Source organism: Coregonus lavaretus (assembly GCF_964263955.1).
Source record: "Coregonus lavaretus genome assembly, contig: HAP1_SCAFFOLD_3546, whole genome shotgun sequence".
NCBI lineage: Eukaryota > Metazoa > Chordata > Actinopteri > Salmoniformes > Salmonidae > Coregonus > Coregonus lavaretus.
The window spans coordinates 30679-42500 of NW_028164150.1; the positions used below are offsets into that span (position 1 = coordinate 30679).

The window sequence follows — 11822 nt, forward strand, 5'->3', positions numbered from 1 at the left end:
CTCATCATAATGTGTTACATGTAATGAAGTCAAAACTGAGGAGTGGGGCAGTATTTTTTTGCACTACGAAAATGTTGCCCTCAATAGTCTAAACGGACCTCCTCTGCTCATCTCCTGTCCGTCATCAGCATTGATCTGAAAGAACTGGACTAGTGGAGCAGATTCACACTAGTCAGTAAAGTAAAGTAAATTAGGTGATTGGTGTGAATGAGCTTCACTTATCCAGTTCTTCCAGATCAGAGCAGATGAAGGACCGTAGATGAGCAGAGGAGGTCTGTTTAGACTATTGAGGGCGACATTTTCGTAGTGCAAAAATAATAGTGCAAAGTGCAAAAATGACTATACAACTCATTATATTCTGGCAGCGTAATTACATTTTAAACTTTACCTCGATCTACCACTTTGCTTTCACTTATCCTGTGTTTTCAGATCATCACAAATGATGGAGAGGAGATGGGAAGAGGAAGCCATGTAACACATTTGAGGTGCACGCTCAATCATCTTACCAGGTTTCCTTTCCTCGTCTCCTCTCCTTCATCTGCACTGAGCCATTGAGAAACACTGCACCACTCCACTCCTCAGATTTGATTTCCAACGATCCCGACTTCTTTAATTCACTCACAGCACTCTGTAGAGTAGAAGTCAATGTACCATTGTATTACTGCTGATTTCCCTGAGGGATGATCTATAATCTGTATTCTACCTCTAAACAAGAGAGCCCTTTAACCTGCCTGTTGAGTTTCCCTGTACAGTCAGCAAAATATACATTATATTCTTCTGTTTCAATAAGCTCAGTTTAAATCCCTATATGCTTGATTCAATACATCGTTTTTGATTTATTTATTCTTATTTTACCTGTATTTTACCAAGTTTTGTCTCATCAAGATTTACAATTTAATTTTCTACAGTTAACTGGACAAAATTGCAGCAAAGATGTAGTTACACAAGATGGATGACATGAATAAATGCTAATTCTTTGCCCCTTTTTCTAGGAGGCCATTGTTGAGGAACAGGAGAAAAAGAAGGATACTAGTCTGTAAGTATGTTTATTCTCTTGTCCATGTAGAGGGTGGCTAAGTTAGCATCACACATTGATATTGCTTTCCTGTGAGTTGCTGTCACCCTGGACCCATTAATGGACCCTTAGCTTTTGTGCGTCAGTGGTGTTATCCTTTGCAAAGTATCTTGTGTCATTCTGACATTGGTAGAATCCAGGACCGTACCACATTCATTGATGATGCTCTTTGGTTTAGGGGTCTAGTGTGGGAGGAGGGTCTTCCTGGAGTCTTCCTACGGGGAGGGGGATCTTCCTGGAGTCTTCCTACGGGGAGGGGGGTCTTCCTGGGGTCTTCCTGCGGGGAGGGGGGTCTTCCTGGGGTCTTCCTGCGGGGAGGGGGGTCTTCCTGGGGTCTTCCTGCGGGGAGGGGGGTCTTCCTGGGGTCTTCCTGCGGGGAGGGGGGTCTTCCTGGGGTCTTCCTGCGGGGAGGGGGGGTCTTCCTGGGGTCTTCCTGCGGGGAGGGGGGTCTTCCTGGGGTCTTCCTGCGGGGAGGGGGGTCTTCCTGGGGTCTTCCTGAGGCATACATCTACACATCTACATTTTTTTCCAGTGGCAGCCATGAATTTGCATATACTGTAGGGGAAACACTGTATAAAAATCCATATATTGCTATGACTTGTTCATCTCCTGCGTTCCCCAGGTTGCTTTTGAGCCTCTTTTACCTCCATGCGTTCTCCACTGGTCTCAGAAGGACTGATTTACTCTCTCGCTCCCAGTCCATTGCTACCCCGTCCGATCCCACGCAGGCCATCACTTCCTTGTGGCGTAACTCATCCTAACAGCCTTGTACTGTCAGAGATGACTGGCTCTAAATCACCTCCGCCAGAGCATCATCAGACCTGAGTAGACATTAAAGAGGGATTAATAGTTCAGGGAACGTTGGTTCACACCGCCCGCAGCCCTCTCCACCACACTATGTAGTGACTTCTTTCAGTCCATTTGAGGTAGATGTCTATTCTTACAGGGGCTAATGCTAGGTGGATGCATGCACTGTACTGTATGTAAATTGTAGTTTCAATGGGAGAGTTCAACCTAAAGTCCTACTGATTGGTTTGGGGAGATTTTCACTGGGGTTTGAGTTATAGTAACGTTACCATGTTGCCACTGTTTTGTGTAGTTTAGGTGGTGATATGATGAAGGCTGTGGTTTGATGTAGACTGTGTAATGTCCAATGTACACTCTTAGAAAAAAAGGTGCTATCTAGAACCTTAAAGGGTTCTTCGGCTGTCCCCATAGGAGAACCCTTTGAAGAACCATTTTGGTTTCAGGTAGAACCCTTTTATGGTCCATGTAGAACGCTTTCCACAGAGGGATTTACATGGAACTCAAAAGGATTCCACCTGGAAACAAAAAGTGTTTTACCTGTAACCAAAAAGGGTTATCCTATGGGGACAGCCAAATAACCCTAAGAGTGTACAATACAGGCAGCCAGAGGAGGAAGGACCTCCCCTTTGAATCTGGTTCCTCTCTAGGTTTCTTCCTTCTACAGAGTTTTTTCCTTGCCACTGTGCTTCTATTTCTGCTTGCGCCTGGGTCTAAGCAGGTTTACTGTAAAGCACTTTGTGTAAAAGGGTTTTACACAGTGCCTTAAGAAAGTATTCACACCCCTTTACTTTTTTCACATTTTATTCAGCCTGAATTTAAAATAGATTACATTTAGATTTGTTGTCACTGTCCAACACACAGTACCCCATAATGTCAAAGTGGAATTATGTTTTTAGAAATGTTTACAAATGAATTAAAAATGAAAAGTGGAAATGTCTTGAGTCAATAAGTATTCAACCCCTTTGTTATGGCAAGCCTAAATAAGTTCAGGAGTAAACATTTGCTTAACAAGTCACATCATAAGTTGCATGGACTCACTCTGTGTGCAATAATAGTGTTTAACAAGATTTTTGAATGACTACCTAATCTCTGTACATCACACATACAATTATCTGTAAGGTCCCTCAGTCGAGCAGTGAATTACAAACACAAATTCAACCACAAAGACCAGGGAGGTTTTCCAATGACTTGCAAAGAAGAGCACCTATTGGTAGATGGGTAAAAAAAAAAAAGCAGACATTGAATATCCCTTTGAGCATGGTGAAGTTATTAATTACACTTTGGATGGTGTATCAATACACCCAGTCACTACAAATATGGTGTATCAATACACCCAGTCACTACAAAGATACAGGCATCCTTCCTAACTCAGTTGCCGGAGAGGAAGGAAACCGCTCAGGGATTTCACCATGTGGCCAATGGTGACTTTAAAACAGTTACAGAGTTTAATGGCTGTGATAGGAGAAAACTGAGGATGGATCAACAACATTGTAGTTACTCCACAATACTAACCTAATTGACAGAGTGAAAAGAAGGAAGCCTGTAAAGAATAAACATATTCCAAAACATCCATCCTGTTGCAACAAGGCATTAAAGTAATAACAATTAAAATAAATGGCAAAGCATTTCATTTTTTGTCCTGAAAACAAAGTGTTATATTTGGGGCAAATCCAATACAACACATTGCTGAGTACCACTTTCCATATTTTCAAGCATAGTGGTGGGTGCATCATGTTATGGGTATGCTTGTAATCGTTAAGGACTGGGGAGTTTTACAGGATAAAAAAGAAATGGAACGGAGCTAAGCACAGACAAAATCCTAGAGGAAAAACTGTTCAGTCTGCTTTCCAACAGACACTGGGAGATGAATTCACCTTTCAACAGGACAATAACCTAAAACACAAAGCCAAATCTACACTGGAGTTGCTTACCAAGAAGACCGTGAATGTTCCTGAGTGGCCGAGATACAGTTTTGACTTAAATCTACTTGAAAATCTATGGCAAGACCTGAAAATGGTTGTCTAGCAACGATCAACAACCAATTTGACAGAGCTTGAAGAATTTAGAAAATAATAATGAGCAAATGTTGCACAATCCAGGTTTGGAAAGCTCTTAGAGACTTACCCAGAAAGACTGCTTCCACAAAGTATTGACTCAGGGGTGTGAATACTTATGTAAATTAAATATTACTATATTTCTTAAAACATGTTTTCACTTTGGCTGTAACACAACAAAATGTGGAATAAGTCAAGGGATATGAATACTTGAACTACTGTTTCTCTTTTTTTCTCCCTCTCTTCCAGAGCAGTCCTGATCAGTCTGCGTATCCTAGCCAACATCCTGGTCCTTCTCTCTCTGGCTGGCAGCATTTATATCATCTACTTTGTGGTGGACCGCTCCCAGAAACTAGAGCAGGAGAAGCCAGAGCTAACACTATGGGAGAAGAATGAGGTAGCTAGCTACAGTAGACACTGAGTATACCAAACATTAGGAACACCTCCACCGTGTCCCCTTTAAGGTACAGCCTCAATTCATCGGGGCATGGACTCTACAAGGTGTCGAAAGCGTTCCACAGGGAAGCTGGCCCATGTTGACTCCAATGCTTCCCACAGTTGGCTGGATGTCCTTCGGGTGGTGGACGATTCTTGATGCACATTGGAAACCCAGCAGTGTTGCAGTTCTTGTCAACAACCGGTGCGCTTGGCACTTACTACCATACTCCGTTCAAAGGCACTTAAATGTTTTGTCTTGCCCATTCACCCTCTGAATGGAACATACACAATCCATGCATCAATTGTCTCAAGGCTTAAAAAATCCTTCTTTAATCTGTCTCCTCCACTTCATTTACACTGATTTAAGTGGATTTTACAAGTGACATCAATAAGGGATCATTGCTTTCACCTGGATTCACCTGGTCAGTCTATGTCATGGAAAGAGCAGGTGTTCTTAATGTTTTGTAAGTAGGTTTACTCTGTCCGGGAAACCGGACAATATTGTATTTAACTTCGTTGATGGATTATAGCTACTGCATCTCATTTTGGGCACTTGATTTCCCTGATGACAAAGACATATGTGACAGGACTTCAATTACATCATGCCTTGTGTTTCTCCAGCATAATTTCCTCTCAGGATGCTGTAATAAAGCCGTTAATGTGAAACTGGAGACTAATAGGGAGACTGCTATCACCAGCCACATGTATCACCATCTGTGCTGACAGCTGATCATTTCATTCAGTTCAGGATAATGGACATCTGTAGGGGGTTGGTAAGACTACCCTGATGTCACTGCCTGGACTGATGTTGCTTTCAAGACAACTGGGAACTCTGAAAAAACCCCAGGTCAAATCATGACGTCAGTGAATTTCAGGTTGGAAAATCAGAGATCTAGAAAGATGCCAGCGTTTCCGACTTGGAATTCCGAGTTGGAGCTCAAACGATTTTTCTGAGTCGGAGCTAATTTTTTTCTGAGTTCCCAGACGTCTTGAACGCACTGAAGTCGGAAGTCAGAGAATTCCAAGTTCCGTGTTCCTAGTTGTTTTGAACGCGACATGAGAACAGCCTCTAGCTCCTAACTGCTTGCTCCTCCGATGCCTCCAGATCTTAGTGAAAAAGAAAAGAAAAGGTCCTAATACAATGACTCCTTATGGTGTCATCAGGGGTATATGAAGGTGTCTATTTTATAACATACCCAGTGTCTGATGTCATATCCTGTTTCCTGTCCCAGGTGAGTGTGGTGGTGTCCCTCATCACCATGATCGCCCCGTCTGCCTTTGAGCTGGTGGCCCAGCTGGAGATGTATCATCCCAGGACCTCCCTCCGCTTCCAACTGGCCAGGTCTGACTCTGACAGCACCTCAAATCCCATTTGGTCACACTTAACATTACGTTTATGGATTCTTATTTTTACATGTAACTACACCTTAGCTGTACTGTTAGTAAATGTTGCTACTAATTCGATTTTAGTCTGTTTTCTTTCTTTTGTAATGCAGTGAATGTTTTGTCTCCTCTCCCCAGAGTACTGGTGTTGTATCTGGGTAACCTCTACAGCCTCATCATTGCCCTTCTGGACAAGGTCAACAGTATGAGTCTGGCCTCAGCTGCTGCAGCTGTAAGTAGTCCTGCTGAGATTGAGGCTTTCCTAATATGGACACCATACAAGCCATGTGACTAAACTCTTTACATGTTGTGCCATAGTTCCCACTCAAGAAATGTTACTGTTAATGCTGATGTTAATGTCAATGCTACTGTTAACAACGATCTTGATCTGTCAATGTGGGGAAGGTTTAGAAAACAAAAGGAATGAAATTGAGAAACATTTCATGAATTTATAAAGCTCTGATTGACTGAGGGATGGACGGACAGACGGACTGACTGGTTGATTGATTCATTGATTGGTTAATTGGTTAATTGGTTACTCAGTTGATTGGTTAATTGGTTGTTTGATCACTAACTGGTTTTGATGGATTATTTCCAGGCGGCGGTCTCTGTGGTGTCGGGGAACTGGTCTGACTCCACCGCGTTCATGGCGACCATCTCCCAGTCGGGGGAGGAGAGCCTCTCCACCCTCGTATCGGACATCTCCGTCTTGGAACAACGCAACAGCACCATAGCGACCATCGCCATGGTGCTGGACGTCAACACAGGCATCAGCACCAGCAAGGTCACCATGGCAACCATGTACAACCACACTGGGTTGTTTGAGCAGAACAAGCAGAAGAAACAGGACGAGTGCTGGGAGACCTACGTGGGACAGGTGCAGAAGTTCATTCCTCTACTTGTCATTCGCTCATTCGTTCATTTGTTCCTTCATTTATTTGTCCATTCATTCATTTCTTCATTCGTTCATTTGTTAATCTGTCCATTTGTTCATTCATTCATCTTTTAATGTTGAATGAGCAACCCTTTACATGGGAAGTGTACGAACAACTGTTCCATGAAGGCAGAGACCTTTTGTATAGGCCAGAGTAGGACCCTTACAGGGACACTGCATTATTAACCTGACACTTTACTTGAACGGGGTCTACATAAGGCATTCATAACATGTTTATGAAATCCTTTATGAGTGCTGTCGTATCATTCATAACACCTTTATTTATCATTTATAACAACATCCATAACACATGCATTCAGCATCATTCACAAGGAGTCTTCAAAATAAAAGTCCCCTGGAATAGATCTTTATCTATTGTACAAAGGAAATGTGTATTATTACTGTCACAGTAATCTATTATGAAACATAACACTGGAGTAGTTCAACCATGTAAGCTTAAGTACTCCGTGTGTACGTATGGGTGGTCCTCTGTAGCTCAATTGGTAGAGCATGGCGCTTGTAACGCCAGGGTAGTGGGTTCGATCCCCGGGACCACCCATACGTACAAATGTATGCACACATGACTGTAAGTCGCTTTGGATAAAAGCGTCTGCTAAATGGCATATTATTATTATTATTATTATTATTATTATTATTATTATTATTATTATTATTATTACGGTAAGCACCGATAACTAGTACACAGACCTAATCATCAACAGCCTCATCCCTCAGACCGTTACCCTTAATACCTCTTAAAGGCATTATGCCCGACAAGAAAAATGAAAATGCCTTGTCCTGTGGCAATTGTTTCCCCGTAAACTATAGATTGAGTATGGATTGAAACATACCCAGGCAGACATTCAGGTAATGAAGCTGTCACTAGGCCAAGGATGCAAAACAAATGACTTGTTCTTGGTGCAGATCAATAGGAGGGTATATCGTGTGTCGTCGTCTTAGGAGTGGATATTCTCAACAGGAAAATGACATCATATAATTAGCAGACCTGGGTTCAAATTATATTTTTATATTTTCAAATGCTTAAGCTGTGCTTGATCGAGCTTTGAACCAATAGTAAAGTCCCAAAAAGTGCAAGAACCAAGGTCTGATAAGTATAGCTTGATGATCCATTTCCAATTTGTTATGGTACAGTTCAGACAGATGTTATGAGTTTTTCTGCAAGACATATACATTTAGGTCATTTAGCAGGTGCTCTTATCCAGAGCGACTTACATTCAATGAAGGTAGGTAAGACAACCACATACCACAGTCACCGCAAGTAAAACTTTCCTCAATAAAGCTGACAGTGACATCAGCGCTAGTAGGTGTTAGCTAGTGTCATTACAGAATGACCAGAATTACCTTCAAGGCGACACAATAACAGATAGTTACCAGACAGTAGCTATAACAGTACATTTCATTATGCTCATACGTTTATATGTGTTTTATTGTAGGAGATGTTGAAGCTGTCTATCATCGATATGATCTTCACGGTTGCCAGTATCCTGTTGATAGACTTCATCAGAGGGCTGGTGGTCAGGTACCTGAGTGACTGCTGCTGCTGGGACCTGGAAAGCAAGTTTGTACGTACTCAACCTCCATTCTGCCCAGACCTGGGTTCAAAAAGTATTTGTTTACTTTCAAATAGTCTAGCTGTGCTTCACTGAGCTTGCCTGGTGCAATTGAATAGTCCCAAAAGTGCAAATACTGACCATATGGCACTCCAGGCAAGCTTAAAGTGTTTGAAAGAAAACAACTACTGTTTGAACCCAAGGGTAATTGTTACTTATCGTCTGATTACAGTTGACGTCTGATAAGTGCACTACAGTTTGCAAGTCACAATTGGATGACATGCTTTTTAGTTGCTCCTGATAACTACATGTTCTGGTTTAGTGCATGCCATCACGGCAGTCCCAAGCTGTTGCATTTATCACCAGTCAACTTTATTTTAATAGATTTGACAACGTCATCAAAATATTTTATTAAGTAATTAAAGGTTTTATTAATGTCACTCCTTTATGCTTCCCACCTGGCAGCCTGAGTATGGGGAATTCAAGATAGCTGAGAATGTACTCCACCTGATATATAACCAAGGAATGATCTGGTATGTCACATTCTACTGTATATGTCACATTCTACTGTATATGTCACATTCTGCTGTATATGTCACATTCTACTGTATATGTCACATTCTACTGTATATGTCACATTCTGCTGTATATGTCACATTCTACTGTATATGTCACTGTCACGTTCGTTGTGTAAAGGATCGGACCAAGGTGCAGCGTGGTATGCGTACATAGTCGTTTATTTTAATAAACACCGACAAAATAACAAAATCCAACAGAACGTGTAGTTCAAGAGGCTAAACATCAAACAAGCCAAACAGAAACAAGATCCCACAACTAAGGTAGGCAACATGGCTGCCTAAGTATGATCCCCAATCAGAGACAACGACCGACAGCTGCCTCTGATTGGGAACCACACCCGGCCAACATAGGAATATGTCAATTAGATTTCACACCCTGACCAACTCAACTAGAGATCTTAATGTCAGGGCGTGTCAGTCACATTCTGCTGTATTTGTCACATTCTACTGTATTTGTCACATTCTACTGTATATGTCACATTCTGCTGTATATGTCACATTCTGCTGTATATGTCACATTCTGCTGTATTTGTCACATTCTACTGTATTTGTCACATTCTACTGTATATGTCACATTCTGCTGTATATGTCACATTCTGCTGTATATGTCACATTCTGCTGTATTTGTCACATTCTACTGTATTTGTCACATTCTACTGTATATGTCACATTCTACTGTATATGTCACATTCTGCTGTATATGTCACATTCTACTGTATATGTCACATTCTACTGTATATGTCACATTCTGCTGTATATGTCACATTCTGCTGTATTTGTCACATTCTACTGTATTTGTCACATTCTACTGTATATGTCACATTCTACTGTATATGTCACATTCTGCTGTATATGTCACATTCTGCTGTATATGTCACATTGTACTGTATATGTCACATTCTATTGTATATGTCACATTCTACTGTATATGTCACATTCTGCTGTATTTGTCACATTCTACTGTATATGTCACATTCTACGCAGACGACACCATTTTGTATACATCTGGCCCTTCATTGGACACTGTGTTAACAAACCTCCAAACCTTATCTTAGCTCATTGGTCACCTTAGCAACACCCACCCGTAGAATGCGCTCCAGCAGGTACATCTCACTGGTCATCCCCAAAGCCAACACCTCCTTTGGCCGCCATTCCTTCCAGTTCTCTGCTGCCAATGACTGGAACGAATTGCAAAAATCTCTGAAGCTGGAGACTCTTATCTCCCTCACTAACTTTAAGCATCAGTTATCAGAGCACCTTACCGATCACTGCACCTGTACACAGCCCATCTGAAATTAGCCCACCCAACTACCTCATCCCTATATTGTTATTTATTTTGCTAATTTGCACCCCAGTATCTCTATTTGCACATCATCTCTTGCACATCTATCATTCCAGTGTTAATACTAATTGTAATTATTTTGCACTATAGCCTATTTATTGCCTTACCTCCATAACTTGCTACATTTGCACACACTGTATATATATATTTTCTGTTGTATTTTTGACTTTATGTTTTGTTTTACCCCATATGTAACTCTGTGTTGTTGTTTTTATCGCACTGCTTTGCTTTATCTTGGCCAGGTCGCAGTTGTAAATGAGAACTTGTTCTCAACTGGCTTACCTGGTTAAATAAAGGTGAAAAATAAAAAAAATAAAAATATGTCACATTCTACTGTATATGTCACATTCTGCTATATATGTCACATTCTACTGTATATGTCACATTCTACTGTATTTGTCACATTCTACTGTATATGTCACATTCTACTGTATTTGTCACATTCTACTGTATATGTCACATTCTACTGTATTTGTCACATTCTACTGTATATGTCACATTTTACTGTATATGTCACATTCTACTGTATATGTCACATCCTACTGTATTTGTCACATTCTACTGTATATGTCACATTCTACTGTATATGTCACATTCTACTGTATTTGTCACATTCTACTGTATATGTCACATCCTACTGTATTTGTCACATTCTACTGTATATGTCACATTCTACTGTATATGTCACATTCTACTGTATATGTCACTTCTTCTATTCTTTAGTTTTATAGGACAGGAGTTCCACTCAACCTTTCATTTTACATTTTAGTCATTTAGCAGACGCTCTTATCCAGAGCGACTTACAGGAGCAATTAGGGTCAAGTGTCTTTCTCAAGGGCACATCAACAGTTTTTTCACCAAGTCGGCTCGGATTCGAATCAGTGACCTTTCGGTTACTGACCCAACGCTCTTAACCGCTAGCCTACCTGCCGCCGTAGGCATACGTGCTTATTGCTGGGAGTGTTACCCACCCACTCGACCACGACTCGGCACGTATTTGTCTCTTCTGACATAAGCTATTGGTCTTTGCTGTTGAGTTTCAGACAGCACATACAACATAGACAGTAGATGGAACTAGGGCCCAGAGTTCATCCTCAAGTCACATGGCCAGGAAAAACTCAGGTTAGAGATATAACACACTCTCTCACACACTTGCAATTCCATGTTCACTTTATCTAATTTGTTCATAATGCGTGGAACCGTTGTGTAAATTCCTCTGTCTGTATAATGGCTCTAAATGATATCTATGGCTAGCAGCACCATATCACCAAGTGACATTCTGACTGTGTAAATGTACTTGGCTATTAATGGTGATTCTGATTCTAATGTAGAAGGTAATGTGCCCATACTAGCTATAATATATACCCCAATCCTACTATAAAAGGCAACCTTACTAAGGGCAGGACAGCCCCTGACCCAGAGTAATATGCTGTGCTGTGTGTGTGATCTTTCCATTACACACCTCTGTAGTTAGATGGACAGTATTACCTCTGTTCATTCCACACCCGTCATTTCAGAGCTGATCAACTCAATGGTCCGAAGCCGAGAGCCATCGGCCGGTAATGTGTTTTATATGGGCTATGAGCCCATACCTGTGTGTGTGTGTGTGTGTGTGGGGGGGGGGGGGGGGGGTCCTCTGT

The 11822-nt window shown here is 41.4% G+C and overlaps 1 protein-coding gene across 1 annotated transcript in view; it reads left to right on the forward strand.

Annotated features, from left to right (window-relative positions):
- The window catches only part of LOC311117422 (transmembrane channel-like protein 3), a gene marked incomplete at both ends in the record, with an annotated part of 36184 nt that overhangs the window by 17073 nt on the left and 7289 nt on the right, over window positions 1–11822 (forward strand). The window contains 7 exons of the mRNA XM_084192359.1: window positions 993–1036; window positions 4186–4333; window positions 5607–5716; window positions 5896–5968; window positions 6356–6634; window positions 8146–8274; window positions 8728–8795. Coding sequence (XP_084048485.1) covers window positions 993–1036; window positions 4186–4333; window positions 5607–5716; window positions 5896–5968; window positions 6356–6634; window positions 8146–8274; window positions 8728–8795 — 851 coding nt within the window. The remainder of the gene's footprint in view (window positions 1–992; window positions 1037–4185; window positions 4334–5606; window positions 5717–5895; window positions 5969–6355; window positions 6635–8145; window positions 8275–8727; window positions 8796–11822) is intronic.